This window comes from Juglans regia, chromosome 1, assembly GCF_001411555.2.
Source record: "Juglans regia cultivar Chandler chromosome 1, Walnut 2.0, whole genome shotgun sequence".
Classification (NCBI taxonomy): domain Eukaryota; kingdom Viridiplantae; phylum Streptophyta; class Magnoliopsida; order Fagales; family Juglandaceae; genus Juglans; species Juglans regia.
In genome coordinates, this window is record NC_049901.1 from 12,374,044 (window position 1) to 12,393,841 (window position 19,798).

General features: G+C 33.9%; 2 protein-coding genes and 1 non-coding gene across 3 annotated transcripts; all 3 read right to left on the bottom strand.

The window, feature by feature from the left end:
* Positions 1-251: 251 nt before the first annotated feature.
* Positions 252-358, bottom strand: LOC118344433. The gene has a single exon (XR_004798206.1). It is a non-coding gene; the product is annotated as a small nucleolar RNA R71 (small nucleolar RNA).
* A 6,068-nt stretch (positions 359-6,426) lies between these two features.
* On the bottom strand, positions 6,427-7,824 carry LOC108996958 (G-type lectin S-receptor-like serine/threonine-protein kinase LECRK1). Its single transcript, XM_035689829.1, has one exon. The coding sequence runs from the start codon at positions 7,822-7,824 to the stop codon at positions 6,427-6,429; it is 1,398 nt and encodes a 465-aa protein (XP_035545722.1).
* Positions 7,825-9,204: 1,380 nt separating this feature from the next.
* Positions 9,205-15,595, bottom strand: LOC108996960 (G-type lectin S-receptor-like serine/threonine-protein kinase LECRK1). The gene is made up of 3 exons (XM_035687412.1): positions 15,489-15,595; positions 12,334-13,599; positions 9,205-10,317 (listed from the first exon to the last, which is right to left on the bottom strand). The coding sequence occupies exons 2-3, from the start codon at positions 13,558-13,560 to the stop codon at positions 9,205-9,207; spliced, it is 2,340 nt and encodes a 779-aa protein (XP_035543305.1). The 5' UTR covers positions 13,561-13,599; positions 15,489-15,595.
* Positions 15,596-19,798: the final 4,203 nt, after the last annotated feature.

Below are 19,798 nucleotides of genomic sequence, written 5' to 3' on the forward strand. Positions count from 1 at the left end.
CATTAATTCCACATTTTCATGGCATGGATTTCGAGAATCCTTACCTTCATATCAAAGAATTTGAAGAGGTTTGTTCTACATTCATGGACCGGACATACACTGAGGAGGTTATTAGACTAAAGTTGTTTCCATTTTCCTTGAAAGATAAGGCTAAAACGTGGCTAAATGCATTGAGACCTAGAACCATATGCACATGGAAGGAAATGTAAACTGAATTTTTGAAGAAATTTTTTCCAATACATAGGACAAATGCACTTAAAAGACAAATCATGAATTTTACCCAAAAAGATTCTGAAAATTTTTATCAAAGTTGGGAAAGGTTCAAGGATCTTTTAAATGCTTGTCCTCATCATGGTTATGAAAATTGGCGTTTGATAAATTTTTTTTATAAAAGTTTGACACCTAAAATGTGCCAATTTGTACAAACCATGTGTAATGGAGAATTTTTTGACAAAGAGCCTGATGAAGCATTTGAATATTTTGATTGCCTCGCTGAAAATGCTCAATCTTGGGACACAACTGATGTGCATGATAGGTCTAGCCAAGTTGAGTCTGGTCATGGAAAATATACTTTAAAAGAAGATGATGATTTGCGTGCTAAATTAACCTTGTTGTCTAGAAAAATGGAAGCTATGGAATTGAAAAAGGTAAATGAAGTGCATGCTGTCCATAAAAATTCAGAGAAGTTTAGCATATGTGAGGATCATGGGCATTCAACTAATGAGTGTCCCACGATCCCCGCATTCAAAGAGGTATTGTTGGACCAATCTAATGCTGTAAATATGATATAAAAACCATATTCTGGTCCTTACTCTAATTCTTACAATCCTGGATGGAGAAACCACCCAAATTTTGGGTGGAGGAATGACCAACAGGTAGCTCCAGCAGCCTTGACTCCGGGACCCTCTCAACTCACAATTCAAGCAGCTCCAATGCAAAAGAAGAGACTTGAGGAGACGGTACATCAATTGTCAAACACCTTGCAGCAGTTTATGCATGGTCAAGTAACAATCAACAATCAAAACTCTCAAGCGATAAATGACATTCGGAGCACACTTACAAAGATGACTACGGCATGAAGCTCTCAAGAGAAATGAAAACTTCCTGCACAACCTCAATCCAATCCACAAAGTTAGCCACCACAAGGAGCGGTTGAGAGTTCAAATGTAAGGCAAGTGAAGGCGGTCTCTTCTTTGAGAAATGGTAGGGTGGTGAACATTCCAGCTCAAGGTTCAGACAAGGCTGGTAAGGTCTTTAAACCTGTACAAAATGAAGCTGAAAATGGTGAGTTTGAACAAAATGAAACTGAAACTGAAACTGAAAAGATTTCATGTCCTGTGCCTGCTCCTTTTCCTCAAAGATTGGTTCCTCTGCACAAAGACAAACACCAATCTGAAATTTTAGAAATATTCAAGCAAGTTAGGATTAATATCCCTTTGTGAGATGCTATTCAACAAATTCCTACATATGCTAAGTTTCTAAAAGATCTGTGTACGGTTAAAAGGAAATTAAATGTGCAAAATAAAACTTTTCTTACTGAGCAGGTCAGTGCCATAATTCAGAGCAATACCCCACCAAAATATAAAGACCTCGGTTCACCAACAATTGCTTGTGTTATAGGAAGTTCAAAAATTGGTCAAGCATTGTTAGATCTAGGTTTAAGTGTGAATTTACTGTCTTATAATGTTTATGAGCAACTTGGTTTGGGGGAATTAAAACCAACTCCTATCATTTTATAACTAGCGGACAGGTCTATTAAAATGCCAAGAGGAGTTGTTGAGGATGTCTTGGTTCAAGTGGATAAATTCTTTTATCCCGTAGATTTTGTTGTGTTGGATGTTCACTTGACACCAAAACCTTCTTTTCAAGCACCTGTGATTCTTGGGAGACATTTTCTTGCTACTTCAAATGCATTAATAAATTGTATGAGTGGTGTTTTAAAGCTGAGTTTTGGGAACATGACCATTGAACTAAACATTTTCAATATTTGTAGGCAACCTCAAGACTTGGAAGACGTACAAGAAGTGAATTTGTTGGAAAGCATCATGGAGGAAGAGACTTATTTGGCATACCAGCCCACTAACCTGCTGTTTGAGTTAGAAAATATTTGTGAACTCATCACTAATGACACCCCCATTGATGTTTCTCCTGTTTTTAATGCAGAAAATAAATTTGAGACTAAACGGAGGCCAAAGATTGAGCAACTCCCACCGTTGACAGCAAGTTTGAAACCTTCAATAAATGAAATCCCAACATTAGAGCTGAAGCCATTGCCGAATGACCTGAAATATGCATTTCTGGGACCGGACAGCACCTTCCCAATGGTAATTTCAGCCCAACTCTCTCATGAACAAGAAGGGAAATTGATGGAAGTCTTAAAGCAGCACAAAGGTGCTATTGGGTGGACAATCTCAGATATAAAAGGTATAAATCCTCTTGTGTGCACTCCTAGGATTTATTTTGAAGAAATTGCTAAAGTCTTTAGGGAGATGCAAATGAGATTAAATCCTACCATGAAAGAGGTGGTACTAACAGAGGTTTTGAAACTACTTGACGTGGGAATCATCTACCCTATTGCGGACAGCAAGTGGGTAAGTCCCATTCATGTAATTCTAAAACAATCTGGGCTTATCATTGTGAAAAATGAGAAAGATGAACTGATTCCTACTAGGATTTCTACTGGTTGGCGAATGTGTATAGATTATAGGAAGTTGAATGCCGCCACTAGGAAAGATCATTTCCCTTTGCCATTTTTTGATAAAGTGTTAGAAAAAGTTGCGGGCCATGATTTCTATTACTTTCTTGATGGATATTCTGGTTTTTACCAAATAGAAATAGCACCTAAAGATCAAGAGAAAACAACTTTTACTTGCCCGTTTGGCACTTTTGCATTTAGAAGAATGCTTTTTGGACTATGTAGTGCACCAGCTACTTTCCAAAGATGTATGCTTAGTATTTTCAGCGACATGATTGAATACTGTTTGGAAGTATTCATGGATGATTTTTCTGTGTTTGGTAGTTCTTTTGATGCATGTCTGACTAACTTGCAAGCTGTTTTAGCCAGGTGCGAACAGAAGCATTTGCTTCTCAATTGGGAAAAGTGTCATTTCATAGTTCAACAAGGCATAGTTCTTGGTCACATAGTCTTATCACGAGGTATTCAGATTGATAAAGCTAAGATCGAGCTTATCTCTAAGCTTCCTATACCCAAAACAGTAAAAGAAATCAGATCATTTCTTGGGTATGCTGGGTTTTATAAGAGATTCATTCAAAATTTTAGTTCTATCTCTAAGCCCTTGTGTGAGTTACTTATGCATGCTGTCGCTTTTGAATGGACCTCTTCTTGTCAAGATGCTTTTGATAAGCTGAAAATTTTGCTCACTACAGCCCCTATCATGCAGCCCCCTGTTTGGTCTATTCCTTTTGAGATAATATGTGATGCTAGTGATGTAGCCATAGGAGCTTTTATTGGACAGTGTAGAAACAAGTTCCCACATGTCATTTCTTATGCAAGTAGAACTCTAAATGGAGCCCAAAGAAATTATTCTACCACAGAAAAGGAATTGCTTGCTGTAGTTTTTGCATTAGACAAGTTTCGAACTTATATTCTTGGTTTTCCTATGGTTGTTTTCACTGACCATGCAACATTAAAGTACTTATTGTTGAAGAAGGATGCTAAACCACGTTTAATCCGATGGATTCTTCTTCTCCAAGAATTCGACCTTATCATTAAAGACAAGAAGGGCGTTGAAAACGTAGTTGCCGACCACTTGTCTCGGCTTACATTTGTTGAGAATGAGCACACTATCCCTATCCTTGACTCTTTTCCTAATGAACAATTAATGTCAGTTGAAAATTTACCTTGGTTTGCTGACATAGTTAATTTTTTGGTGACAGGACAAACTCCACCCCATTGGAGTGCTCAAGACATACGAAAATTCAAGTATGAGGTACAGTCATTCTTCTATGATGATCCTTACTTGTTTAAATATTATTCTGACCAAATCATAAGGAAATGTGTGCCTGATCATGAGATACAAGCTGTTCTTTCTTTTTGTCATAATGAGGCTTGTGGGGGGCATTTTTCTGCAAATAAAACCGTTGCAAAAATTTTACAAGGTGGATTTTATTGGCCGCATATGTTTAAGGATGCATATAATTTTTGTAAAACTTGTGAGCCATGTCAAAAACTAGGCACAATCACTAAGAGAAACATGATGCCTTTACAACCCATTTTGGTCATTGAGATTTTTTACTGTTGGGGGATTGATTTTATGAGGCCATTTCCATCTTCTTTTGGTTATTTGTATATTCTCGTGGCTGTTGATTATGTTTCTAAGTAGGTTGAAGCCATTCCATGTAAAACAAATGACTATAAGATTGTGCTTAAGTTCTTGAAAGAAAACATTTTTGCTAGATTTGGCATGCCTAGAGCTATCATTAGTGATAATGGAACTCATTTTTGTAACAAACCATTTGCTGCCCTCATGAAAAAATATGATATACACCATAAGGTTTCCACTCCATATCACCCGCAAACCAATAGGCAAGCTGAATTAGCTAATAGGGAACTTAAGCACATCTTAGAAAAAACAGTCAACCATAACATAAAAGATTGATCTTTAAGGCTTACTGATGCACTTTGGGCTTATAGGACAGCCTTTAAAACCTCTCTTAACATGTCCCCTTATCGCTTGGTATATGGAAATGCATGTCATCTTCCCGTTGAGCTTGAACATAAGGCATATTGGGCTGTTAAACAATTTAATTTTTCTATTGACCATGCTGGTTTTGTGAGAAAATTTCAGATTTCAGAATTGGATGAGCTTAGGCGAGATGCATATGACAATTCTAAATTGTCAAAGGAACGCATGAAGGTATTACATGGCAAGCACATCCAAAGAAAGAATTTTGAGCCCAATGAGCAAGTCTTACTTTACAATAACCGCCTCCATCTATTTCCAGGCAAATTAAGATCAAGGTGGAGTGGTCCTTATGTAGTTAAGGTTGTGTTTCCATATGGAGCTGTTGAGATTACTAATCCTCAAAATGGAAATACTTTCAAAGTCAATAGCCAACGACTTAAACATTTTTTGGCAAAACTTTCACATGAGGATACTTCCATTCCTTTGGAAGATCTCACTTATTCTTATGGTCCTTAGCTCATTTTTATTTTTCTTTAATTTTTTTTCTTTTATTTTTCTGCTTTTATTTGTTCCAGTTCTATGTTTTGTTCTTTCTTTTTTTCTTTTTCTTTAGTATATCTTTTCAGGTTCAGCATTGTTTATTCTTTTCTGGTTTCATTTTTACGTTCACAATCCCTTTAGCAATCTCAGGTATTGTCAAAAACTACATGATTAACCTGCTAAAGTGAATGATTTGTTTAACCAAAATATGAATGAAGCACTTAATTATGTAGTAATTTTTAGTTCTTGACTCAATATTAAATTATGATATTTTGCACTTGAAAGGAGTTATATTGCAGTTAGTTCGCACCAAAATTAATACTCCAAAATTTTACTCCTCATATTTTATTTATGTTGCAGGGCATTATGAAAAAATATTAAAACACATGGGTATTCTTGGAAATATCCAACTGGCACAACAACATCAAAAGAAGAAACTCAACCCACGCAGGATGCAAAACGCAGGGGCTAGAACGTGGCTTGAGGAGCTTCATGCACGGACAAAGACTCGCGCACTCGGAAATGTACTGCAAGGCAAAGAAAAGAGAAGCAAGGCGCACGCTGCAGAGGCTAGATCGTGGCCTCACCGCGAGTAGGAGCTGGAGACGCAAACTGCAGGAGCTGGAGATGAGCTGGAGACGAGCACACTGCAGAGGCTAGATCGTGGCCTCAATGTAGTCGGTAAACTATTGCATCCCATATATGATAAATGAATACAATAGATTAAGAAACCAAAACACTAGTGTTGCAATGGAATACATATATTTGGAACCACAGGCTACAGCTAGAAATTATTGCACCAATAACACGAGATCTTTTATCTTCTTTATCCACTTCTAAGCAACAAAATGTGCTGGGCACTTCTTATTATTTCAAACCATCTATTAAGAAAGGAAAACATCTATTAAGCAATGGGCATACAGATAGTTGTAACAATAGTTAGAAAGAAACAAAGCATACTGGATGCACCAATTACGAGTCTTTTGACGGCCAGAACCTTCGGGCCATTACATATTGCCCGGTTGCCCCTCTATAAACAAGCCCAAATCCCCCTTTTTCGGGCACTTCCTGGAAATCATCGGCTACTTGTTTTCTGGATAACAAATGACTACTCGTTGTTTTGATTTTGTATTCGACGACACCTCAAACAAATCTCAAGTTCTCCATAACTAAATGATTTTGGAGCAACATTCTCACTCAAGGCAAATTGTTCCTTGTTTGTCAGATATGTTTTGGAATATCAAAGAGCGTTAGATATGTTTCTATACAGCCAAACACGATATTTGTAAAATAAAATTCCAGAAATTGCCAAGATAATGCATGCAAATGAAAGCAATGAAACGCCAATAATCAGAATGTCCACTCGATTCTTCTTTTTGCTCTCTTTCGGCACTCCTGGATCCGGAGAGATTGGAGACGTACCTACCTTGATGAGGGCTACGCTTGAGTCACTCAGATTTCTTCTTACAAATTTCAAAGGAAGCCTTTGTTTCATACACTTTCCGTCTTTGTACAGCGCAGCTTCACAGTTACAGTCCCCCAAACATGCTTCTCCACATTCTTCTTGGGTTGGAGATGTTAGGATAGAATAGCTATCATTTTGCCATTCGGTACGAAGCTCTGTTTCCATGGTATATCCAGTAACTTCTTCGTTACTTTTGCAACTTTTAGAATCGAAATTTCTTTCACAGCCTGAAGCCCAACTGTCTTTGTTAACACGTTTGAATCCGGGTAGACATTCGCAACCAGCATCTTGATCGCAAAATGCATTGATGCCACAGAGACCCTTAGGGTCACACTTATCTTTCGGATTTGACCATGTGACTTTCCAAACACCATTCTGATCCATGTTGAGCGAGTAATGCCGCAAGATCCCGTCAGGGTCGAGTGTCAAACGGTAGATTACACCTTTTGTTGTATCTCCCGTTGTAAAGTTCATTATTGATATGCCGGTGCCATTGAGCAAGTAGAGGCGACCATCAGCATCAAAATTCAGTGAAACATTAGGTCCTTCTCCAGAAACACCAACTCCCCCATAACCATACTCAAGTCTGGGTGGGGTTCCAACCGGGTACATCGCCAGATATCCATCTTGTTGCATTATGAGACGAAATATGCCTGTTGATTGGTTGGTGGCCGAATAACTGGAAAACATATCTTCATCGGTTGTGAGTTTCTGACCTGGTAAGAAGGTGTCGGTTGGTTTGTCGAAACTCTGCCATATTGTACTGTTATCTGAATTATAGAGAACAAAGTTGCCGGAATCCAACATTGATGCCGCTGCTGCACCTTGGGTATTACCGGCGATTCCCGTCTCCATGCCTTGTGCCGTCTGCAGAACCAGCCGTCCATTGCTTGTGAAGTGCAATTTAACATCACCAGGAACTGGAGGATTGTCTCGGTTGGCTGTCCAGACCACAGTCTTCTGTCGAATCCCGGCAATAAATATTCCTACAGCATAGCCGTTGCCCTGCTCGTAGAACCCAAAGGCATATAGACCGGAACGTGATAGCCATGAAGAGTTGGTACCCGTAGGTGTTAACAAAGAACCTCGCCTGATAACGGGTTGCTCAGCTTGTTGAGCTTCTGCAGTGAAAATTACTGAGAAGAGAAGAAGAAGAGGCCAGATGGTTGCCATCGTCACGGAATTGTTCTCACTGCGTTTTTCTTGCTCTGGATCTGCTTTTCAATTGGAAAAGTCAAAGAATGCAGCACGCAAGGATTGAGCGAGGGGTGATGAATGTTGTGGAAAACCACATGTTTCGTGGAGTTGTCCTGCTTTTGTTTCTTGTTTTCCATTGCTTAAGAACCACGTGTTTCTTTCTATAACCCTTTCATTCTTGATGACATCATGTAAATAAGTTTTCTTCAATTTTCAACATAATCATGTTTAAAACCCCCAAAATAATATTTCATCTCTCGGAAAAGTATCTTCTAACAATTGGTAGATTCCAACACTTTCACAATAATTTTTTTTCCAAAAAAAAAAATCATATTACAAAAACCTGGCGTTATGGGTATCACAATAATTACGTGGATAAAAAAAATTGAATTCGAGCCCAAATATTATGCGGGCGTTATGGGCTCTTTATAATATATAAATAATAAAATCAAAGCACGTATAAGAATATTTTTATCAATTACCTTTTCAAATCAATCAATCCAAAAAAAAAATCAATAATCACTGAGTACACAAAATGCAAGCGAACACACCCATTAATTATATATAGATAAATTTTCAAATAATTACCTTTGTTTTTTCTTTGAAGCTGGTTCACTGTACTTGGCTGAGATGCGACATTATAAGTGCTATTCATAGATGTGGTCAAAAAAAAAAAAAAAAGGCAACAACTCGATTATCGACCGAAACACTTCGGGGCCACCTAACGGCATGAAAGAAAAGCTGGAGCACGTCTTCATTTCTTATGTCTAGTCGTTTATTTTCTCAAAATAAGAAAAGAATATAAAGAAAGAAAACTTACAATAGTGAAAGTTGACGACCCGTACCTTCTCTTTAGAAATCTGTATTGGTAGCGACAGGAAAAACAGAGTAAAACTTGTAATATGAGAGAGTTTTGGGGATGGAAGAAATAAGAGCACACAAGGCCTTATTGATTTTGGGGCCGGCAGGGAAAAGTCATAGCTGCCGGTGGAAGGATTAATGCACAACGCGTTATTTCCACTTATCTGCTCCAATTTCGTTGTCAGGAACCCAAAAATTAAATTGGTTTACTTGTACGTGTAAAAGTTCTATTAAATTTAGAATTTAGTTTTGTAATTTTTCAATTTTTTTAAATATTAAATTTTATTCAAAACTAAAAAACTCAAGCCTAAGGATGTATTTGGATACTAGAGTATCCTCAACACTTTCCAAGTATTCTCGTACTTTTGAAAATACTTCACATGCCAAACAACTTAAAATATTTTCAATGAGACCCACAAACCCACTTTAATCGCTATTCATAACTATTCACAAACATTCTATAATACTTATCACGTATTATTATTTCAAACCAATTTAGATGGCAGTGAGAAAAGATGTCGGACTGGGAGGGATTGGAATATCAACAGTCCCTTCCAACATATGTAGAACCTTCTTCATTGAAGGACGAAGTGACGGCTCATCTAGAATGCACCAGAGTGCTAACTTAACCATTCTTTCCAATTGTTTCTTGTCGACCACCTCATCATTCAAAAGTTTGCCCAGCTCGCCACACTCAAAGCAATTGTATGCCCATTCTTCAAGGAGTGCTTCTTCCTCGTGAAGATCAAAGTCTGCATTCCTTCGACAACAAATAATCTCCAAGAGCATAATTCCAAAGCTATACACATCTACTTTGATTGTTACGAGCAGGTTCCAATGCCACTCTGGTGTGACATATCCCTTTGTGCCTTTTATGTCGGTATATGTTTTGGTTTGGTCTGGTTTCAGCAACTTCGCTAATCCGAAATCAGCAAGTTTTGCACAACCGTTCTCATCCATGAGAATGTTATGTGGTTTTATGTTGCAGTGAATGATCTGTGGCTCACACTCTTCGTGGAGATAGAGAATTCCTTTTGCTATATTGCGAGCAATTTCAATTCTTCTATCCCAAGAAGGTCGTTGTTTTGATGGCTTGAAGAGTATATCTGCAAATGAACCGTTGCTCATGTAATCGTACACCAAAAGCCTGCTCGGTCCATCATGGCAATACTCGAGTAACCAGACTAAGTTTTTGTGATGTGTTCTCCCAATAACTTTCACCTCCGTCTGAAACTCTCTTTCCCTCTCGGCCAACAATTTGTCCAGCCGTTTGATGGCCACCATCTTCTCGCCATTCCATATTGCCCCTCTATAAACAATCCCAAAGGCTCCTCTACCAAGCTCTTCCTTGAAACCATCAGTCACTTTCTCAAGCTCTGCATAAGTATATGATTTTGGACCAACATCCTCACCCAAGCCAACTTGTTCATTGTTAGATATGTTTTTGTTGGCCCGAACACGATATTTGTAAACTACAAATCCAGAAACCGCCAAGACAATGCATGCAAATGCAATCAACGAAACACCAATAATGAGGATGTCCACTCGAATCTCCTTGTTACTTTCTTTCGGCACAATTGGATCCGTAGAGTGTGAAGACTTGCCTACCTTGATGAGGGCTACGCTTGAGTCACCCTGTTGTCTTCTTCCAAATCTCAAAGGAAGCCTTTGTTTCATACACTCTCCGTCTTTGTACAACGTAGCTTCACAGTTACAGTCCCTCAACCATGCGTCTCCACATTCTTTAAAATAAACTCTTGGGGTAATGGTGGAAATTCTCTTGGAGTCTTCGTGTTATAGTTGATGGTTTTTTAAGAAGCATTTTGATTCTATTTTCAGTGTGGGTCCGGTATTCTGGGTTTTCCTCTGCCATAAATGAGGCTTCATTCAATAAAGGGAGGTGCCGTCCTCATTTTTGAAAAAGAAAAAGGTGGATTTGAATAAAAAAAAAAACATTTTGTTGGACTTCCCAATGTAATATTCACTATATATATATTACAGTTCCATTGAGCAAGTAGAGGTGACCATTAGTATCAAAATTTAGACCTTGTTTGGATTCAGAGATGAATTGAGATGATTTTAAATGAATTGAATTAAATTTTATTAAAATATTATTAGACTATTATTTTTTAATATTATTATTGTTTTGGAAATTGAAAAAGTTGAAATATTTATTATATTTTGTGTGAGAATTTAAAAAAGTTATAACGATGAGATGGAATGAATTGATGTGAGTTTTTGCATATCTAGATAAATATATATCTATAAAATATATACAATAGTATCTTTGTTTTGTATTCGGCTCAATCCTTTAAGTAAAAATTTGGGCCGAGTTTATTTACAATTCAATTAAGAGAACAAGCAGTAATTACTGGATTTCAAAGTAACCATTGTTGGTAATTCAAATTTGATCTTCGTCCATACTTCACAAGCAGCCGCTAGCTCAGGACTTCATTTACTAGCCTCACAAATAATTTCATTACCCTCACTAGCGAGATGGCATCATTTCCAATCCAAACCGGGGCTTTGTGAAACATCATTCCTTCTGCAAATATACCTCGTCCAAAATACCAATATTCATGTGTGAATGGGGTTCCAACCAAGTAGATCGCCAGCCATCCATCTTCTTACATTATGAGACAAAAAATGCATGTTGAGTGGTCGGTGTCCGAACGACTGGAAAACAGCACTTCGACGGTCATGAGCTTCTAACCTAGTAAGAAGGTGTCGGTTGACAGAATAGGCTCAACACAAGCTTGCGAACCAGTAGCCCAGCCCAAGGCGCAAGGCACAACTTGCCCAAGGTGCTACAGGAACTGCGGCCCAACAAGTCCAGGCGCAAGTTGCTACAACCCATGAGAAAAATTAAATCCTCAATGCATATTTTATAACTTTAGCAAAATGAAAAATCATAACTTTTAATTGACATCCTTTACTCATCTATAAATAGACCTATGGGCATGTAGGTTTATAGATCTGAGAAGTAAAATTCATAATTCCCTCTCCTTCAAAAGTTTTCATTTCTTCAAAACTATATATTAGGATTTGTTCATTCTCGAGATAACAAATTTCTATCTCTTGGTTGAATAATAAATTCAAAGGTATTCAGGTCTAATTTTGTTTGTGCATGACGCGGTTAAATAAATATACTTGTTTTAGGCTTCATTGTATATTGGAGACAAATTTGTGCATACCGTTACTAGTTGGGGCGAACATTATTTTAAGAGAAGCAACATTATTGTAATGCACCTTGAAGTAAACTTTTCTCTCACTATTTTCGTCTTTTATAGCCCCTTTGTACCAACATTAAATACATTAAGAAAGCAAAACATATATTAAGTAATGGGCATCTAGTTGTAACAATAGTTAGAAACAAAGCATATTGGATGCACCAATTACATGTCTTTTGACGACCAGACCCTTCGAGCCACTCCATATTGCCCCTCTATAAACAAGCCCAACCTTCCTTCATCGAGCACTTCGTTGAAATCATCAGCTACTTGTTCTTTGGATACAAGTGACTACTCGTTGTTTTGATTCTGCCCACTCGACAATGTCCACTCGATTCTTGTTTTGGCTTTCTTTCGACACAATTGGATCCGTAGAGGGTGAAGACTTACCTACCTTGATGAGGGCTACAGTTGAGTCACGCTGTTGTCTTCTTCCAAATCTCAAAGGAAGCCTTTGTTTCATACACTCTCTGTGTTTGTACAACGCAGCTTCACAGTTACAGTCCCTCAAACATGCTTCTCCACATTCTTCTTGGGTTGGATATATTTGGGTAGAATAGTTAGCATTTTCCCATACGATATTAGGCTCTACTTCCATGGTATATCCGGAAACTACTTCATTGCTTTTGCAGCTTTTAGAATCAAAATTCCTTTCACATCCTAAAGCCCAATTGTCTTCTTTAACAGGTATGAATCCGGGAAGACATTTGCAATCAGCATCTTGATCGTTTAGAACACAAAATCCATTGAAGCCACAGAGACCCCCAGGGAGACACACATCGGTCGGATTTGACCATGTGACTTTCCAATCACCATTTTGATCCAGATTGTGCGAGTAATGTCGTAAGATGCCGTCAGGGTCAATTGTCAAACGGTAGATTATACCTTTTGTTGGACTTCCCCGTGTAATATTCACTATATATATTCCGGTGCCATTGAGCAAGTAGAGGTGACCATCAGTGTCAAAATTTAGTGAAACATCAGTTCCTTCTCCAGGAACACCAAGTCCCCCATAACCATATTGAAGTGTGAGTTCGGTTCCAACTGGGTACATCGCCAGATATCCATCTTGTTGCATTATGAGACGAAAAATGCCTTTTGAGTGGTCGGTGTCCGAACGACTGGAAAACAGCACTTGGTCGGTCGTGAGCTTCTGACCTGGTAAGAAGGTGTCGGTTGGATGGTCGAAACTCTGCCAAATTGTCGAGTTATCAGGGTCATAGAGAACAAAGTTGCCCGAATCCAGCATCGATGCCGCTGCTGCAGCTTCGGGACTACTAGCGATCGTGGTCTCGCTGCCTTGTGCCGATTGCAGAATTAGCCGTCCGTCGCTTGTGAAGTTCAATTTAACATCAATGGGAAGTGGAGGACCGTCTCGGTTGGCTGTCCAGACCATAGTCTTTTGTGGAATCCCGGCAATAAAAATCCCAACAGCATAGCTGTTGCCATGCTTGTAGAATCCAAAGGCATATAGACCAGAATGTGATAGCCATGAAGATTTGGTACCACCGGTGCCTGTAGGTGTTAACAAAGAACCTGGCCTGATAACGAGTTGCCCATCTTGTTGAGCTTCTGTAATGAAAATTGCTGAGAAGAGAAGAAGAAGCAAGATGGTTGCCATCACCTCGAAATTATTCCCTCTACGTTTTTCTTCCCCTCGCTGTGTTTTCAAATTGGAGAATGAGAATAATGTTCGTCAATCGAAGAATGCAATACGCCTCTATTTTCACTGATTAAAACAAGAGTTTTTTATGTCTACAATTTCATGTCGAAATTGTTTGTAATTGCTAATGAAATTTTTAGGTCTTCTGATTTTCTTGATTTATTTCTAGAAGAATTACGTGGATAAACAAAGTGAATTCGAACCCAAATATTACATGGATTAGAGCACGAGCATTGATTTCTCTACATGCATATTTAAAATCACATCTTTTAAATATTGATTTTATATAACAAGGAAAACTCCCACATTGAATTATGCATCGTTGAACCAAATAATAAAAAAATATTTTTATTTTTTAATTAAACCTTTTTTTGTTTTTTGTTTTTTTGTTTTTACAATTATTACCATGTGCTAAAAAATAGAAATTCTATATATTTAATTATTAAAAATTTCATATATCCAATTTTATCAATAAATATTAATATATAAAATCAAAGCACGTATAAGAATATATTTATCAATTACCTTTCTAAATCAATCAATCCAAAAAAAAAAAAAATCAATAATCACCAAGTACACAAAATGCAAGTGAACACACCCATTAATTATACATAAATAAAAGTCTATATAAGTATTTTCTTTATTTTTTCTTTGAAACTGGTTCACTGTACTTGGCTGAGATGCGACATTATAAGTTCTATTCATAGATGTGGTCATGTCGTTTTATGTTTTATATGAGATTTATAACGCTAAGCATTTTTCACATTAGCAATGATTTTTCTATATGCATATAAAAAATCACATATTTTAAAGATTGATTTTGCATATCAAGAAAATTATTGAATTATGCATCTTTGAACCAAATAATAATAAAATATTATTATTATTTTTTTCCTAAAATTAGTTTTTCTTGATATGCTTCAAATAAGCAATTACCATATTATTTTTTGTTGATATGCTTCAAATAAACAATTACCAATCTGGTTAGAGTACTCTCATTGAATTAGTTAAAGTTAAAGTATATTTTTTATAAATGTAAGATGAATTTAACTTTTAACTATTACATTCACATAAGGCTCTACATTGGAATAACCATTTTTTCATTATATGATAATAAAATAATAAAAGATAAATTTGGCTTTGGCTATTCACATTAAATCTCTACATTGGATTATCCATTTATTCATGAGTAATTAATAATTTCAAAAATATTTTATTTTTTTAATTATGAAATTATATATTTTATCATATTTTACTATTTATAATATTATATATTAATTAGTAATCATATTCTAATTAAATTATGGGTTAAAAATAGAAACTAGAGAGATATTGATGGAGACCTCAAGAGAGAGAAACAAATAATATAAAATGGATTTGATGAATAAGCAGTGTCTTTCAAATTTGAAAATTACTTTAGAAGTTATTGTAGCTATATTTCAAATATAGTTATTCCAATGTGATACATTTTATGGTTCAATAGCTAAATTCTCATTAGATTTAGTTTTTAGCTAATCCAATCAGAGTGCTCTTAGGTCATCTTTGATTAATTTCTTTGTTTGCGCTGTTGTTGAGAGAAAGATCAAATGGTAGAAGAGAGAAAAAATAGTAAAATAATGTTTGGAGAGTGAATATTATTTCTTCAAATTTGAAAAAAACACGGGTTCGTATCATATTGTTCATAGTTATGCAAAATTTTAAATATACATAATATAATACAGGCTAATTTAAAGAGATATTACGTAAATATAAAAATGAATATGAAGATGCATGAATGGAAAAAAAAAAAGAAAAAAGCAAAGAACATAAAGAATGAAAGCTTACAATAGTGAAAGTTGATGTCGAAGAAAAAAGAAAAAGAAAAAAAGAAAGCTGATGACCCGTACCTTCTCTTTTGAAATCTGTATTGATACACGTCGGTTTTGATCAAAGGTAGCGACAGGAAATACTGTAAAACTTGTAATACATATAATATGAGAGAGTTTTGGGATGGAAGAATGAAGATCACACCGAGAACCAGACATGGATTTATAGAAATAAGAGCACACAAGGCCTGCCTACAAAAGAAAAAGCACACAAGGCGTGAAATGGTGCATGATTGTGGGGCCGGCTGGGAAAAGTCTTGCATAAGATCAAGACAAAGCATGGCCGCCGGTGGAAGGATTGTCCTGTTTTTTGCATTTTGAGCACGCCCAATAGATATTCATTCTATTATTTAAAACATATTATCAAATTTAATTTTTCTATTTTACATAATAACTTGATACATTAATTTAATTATTTTTTTTCTTATCATTTAAATATTATATTTTTTATTCATTTTAAATATTTTCTTTAACTATCAATAATATCTTCATATTTTTTTTATATTTACAATATCTCTCCATATACAATCTCATATAATTATGTTCTATTTTAAATTAATTTAAATTTATAAGTTAAATCAAAATATAAATTAATTTAAAAAAAAAATTATATTAAAAATAATCCAAATTAGTGGGTCATTATTTTTTCAGATGAGAGTATATATATATATATATATATTTGATATTTTTTTTATATAATTTGTAGCAATTCTAAAAAATATATATATTTGATATTAAAATTAACGTCAGAGGTGCAAAGTGCATGGGAAATGTTGGGTGGAAGACGAATAGATGAGAGAAAATAATTTGTAGCAATAAATTATTTATTAGACATGGTTGTCAATTCGTAAAGATTTATGAAAGCAAGGAAAACAAATATTGGAATAGCCATAGGAAATGGCCTCACATCCAAACTATTTGCCTAATAAAAATAATATAAATTCAAGAACAACAAAACTGTAGAAAATTTGCTCTTTAGCGTGTAGAAAGAAAGCCCAAAAAAGAATTTCTAGCATCTTTGAATTGAGCGAAGTGTCTTTGGATGTCATTATTGCTATTCGGTTGTGTTTGGATGTTGAAGTGAGTTGAGTTGAGTTGAGTTGAGATGATAAAATATTGGTAGAATATTATTTTTTAATATTATTATTATTTTGAAATTTGAAAAAATTAAATTGTTTATTATATTTTAGTTTGGAGTGTGGAATACTCTATTATTATTTATTATTTTAATATTATTTTTATCTACTTTTTATTAATATTTAATACTCTATTATTATTTATAAAATATCAAAAATTACCTCACTACTTAGATGTAACCTCAGTCTTCCACCACGCGGCTAAACCTAACAAAATTATAAAGATACTGTTACAATTTGTAATGGTATTTATTTATTTTGAGATTATGATAGAAACAATTTTTTAATCATTTTAGATTTCATCTTTCTCGATTGCTCACGGTTAATGTGCGACTGGGAATAGTAGAGAAATTGTCTACACAAGTAAGGTTGTAAATAAATCAGTCTGTTCAATAGAATGCTTGACATTTGTTTTAGTAAATTTGAATCGAACTTGACTTGTGAGGAAAAAAAATTCCCTTAAAAGCAGACATCCACTCGATTAGTAAATGACACATATCTAACTCGACTTGGCCAAGACCCATTTATGTCGACTGGACATAGTAGTTCGACTCAATTAAAACTTATTCATACATCGATAATTAATAATATAAACATAGCATATTTTATAATTAAATATATAATATGTAACCTAGTTATTTAGGCCTATATATTGAATATATTTTATAGTTATACTTTATAATTTATGTAACAATTAGTCAATAAGATTTTATATTTCATATATTAATATGTAGAAACTTTATATAAAATGTTGATATATACTACTATATTATCGTGTTAGTAATTTATATAGACATAAAATATATAATTATTATGGATAAATATCAACTAATTATATATTAATTATTTACAAAATATTAAAATTTTATAATTCAACAGATTGGGGTTTACTTAGCTGTAAAAATTCTATTAAATTTAAAAAAAAAATTATAATTTTTTTATTTTTTTAATTCTTAAATTTTATTCAAAAAAAACTAAATAGAGCCAAGCTCAAATAAATATTAAATAAAAATTTTAAATTCGAACAACTTGATGTGCGAGCTCTGCAATCCAAACACTAGCTCACCTTGAATCATTACAGCCCGCTTTACAAGGCATCATTAAATGGGCCTTTGTGGTCTATGACATCACATCCACCCAGACATGGAATTTATAGAAACAAGAGGAAATGGTGCATGATTGTGGGGCCGGCTGGGAAAATTCTTGTAAATTACGCCGGTGGAAGGATTGTCCTGTTTTTGGCATTTTGAGCACTCCCACTAGCTTCTTTGATTACTAAATATCTTTTAATTCATCCTAATTTATTATTATAATTTTTTTAAATTTTAATATAAAATATAATAAATAATTTAATTTTTTCAAATTCTAAAATAATAATAATATTAAAAAATAATATTCTAACAATATTTTATCATCTCAACTCAACTCACTTCAACATCCAAACGTAACCTAAGACTTCGTTTAGAAGTTGAATTCATCTCAATTTATTTAAATTCATTATTACAATTTTTTTAAATCTTAATATAAAATATAATAAATAATTTAACTATTTCAAATCTTAAAATAATAATAATAAAAAATAATAATATTCTAATAATATTTTATCATCTCAACTCAATTCAACTCAACTCACTTCAACATCCAAACTCATCCTTAGAATTAAAATAGGACGTTACTAGGTCCTCGAAATTCTCTGCCGAACACTCAAAATATATATACATATATATATATATATATTAATTTTTCTTTCACCATTTTATAAACTATTTAGATATATTTTGAAAATAAAAAAAAAATCACATATTTATTTAAAAGCACTTACTTAATCATTAAAATAAAAAATTAAAAAAAATTCGGTAGAAGATTTCGGTACAAATCTTATGTGAAAATAGTGTTTTCCTTTAAAATATATCATCAAATTCAAATTTTCAAATTTACATAATGAATTTTACAAAATATTATGTATCAATTTATTTATTTTTTCTTCGTATCATTTTAATATTATATTTTTTTAATTATTTTTAATTATTTTAAATATTTTCTCTAAACTATTAATGATATGTTCATATCTTTTGATATTTATAATATCTCTATATATACAATATCATATAATTAAGTTCTATTTTAAATTAATCTAAATTTATAAGTTAAACCAAACTAAAATTAATAAAAAAAAAAAAGAGATTATATAATAAAATTAATACAAATTAGAAGGTCATTTCTTCCTAGATGGGACTATATATATTTGATATTTTTATATAATTTGTAGCAATTCCAAAATATATATATTTGATATTAAATTAACGTTGGAGGTGCAGAGTTTGGGAAACATTGGGTAGAAGACAATTAGATGAGAAAAAAATGATTAAAAAATGATTTACAATTGTAAATAGTTATTACTAGATGTAACGGTAATATTGTAGTCAACTGAAAATTACAGATAAATTAGATAAATAAATTAGATAATCCGTTGGATGCCATTTTTTGATTATTTTCTTCAAATTATAACGAAATAGACAACGAAATAGGAGTTTTACATTAAAATATCTTGTGCACAACGCGTTATTTCCACGTTATTTCCACGTTATCAGGACCCCAAAATGTCTGTCATTATTACCTTCGTCTTCTTTCCAAGTCTTCAAGTCTTCGTCTTCCTTCCAAGTCTTCCCTTTTCCTTTTTATATATTTATATATATATATGAACATGCTGCAGTTTCCTCGGAGATGCCTCAATCCATCCGATTATCTCTCAGTGGAAAAGATATATATATATATATATATATATAAATAAAAGGATAAAAAGTTATCCACTCTGTTGATAAATTAGCTCAGTCAAGTTAGTTTGGGTAGTAAAATACTCTACTATTATTTATGATTTTATTATTATTTTTATTAATATTTATTATTTTTTATTATTTTTTTACTATTATTTATAAAATATCTTAAATTACCTTACTACTTAAATGCAACTTCAATCTTTTGCAACGCGACTAAACCTAACAAAATTGTAAGGGTGCTGATACACGCACCTATAGTTAATTTGAAATGATATTTATTTATTTTGAAATGATATTGATTTATTTTGAGATTATGATAGAAACAATTTTTCTACCATTTTAGATTTCATCTTTATCAATCGCTCACAGTTAATGTGCGACTGGGAATAGTATGGAATTAGTCTACACAAGTAAGGTT

Bases quoted from the DNA above. Each gene is read 5' to 3' on its own strand.
- LOC108996960 (XM_035687412.1), bottom strand. From the start codon at position 13,560: ATGGCAACCATCTTGCTTCTTCTTCTCTTCTCAGCAATTTTCATTACA. The intron at 10,318-12,333 runs GTAGGTAAGTCT...GCCCTCATCAAG, and splicing joins CAACTGTAGCCCTCATCAAG to GTAGGCAAGTCTTCACACTC.
- LOC108996958 (XM_035689829.1), bottom strand. From the start codon at position 7,824: ATGGCAACCATCTGGCCTCTTCTTCTTCTCTTCTCAGTAATTTTCACT.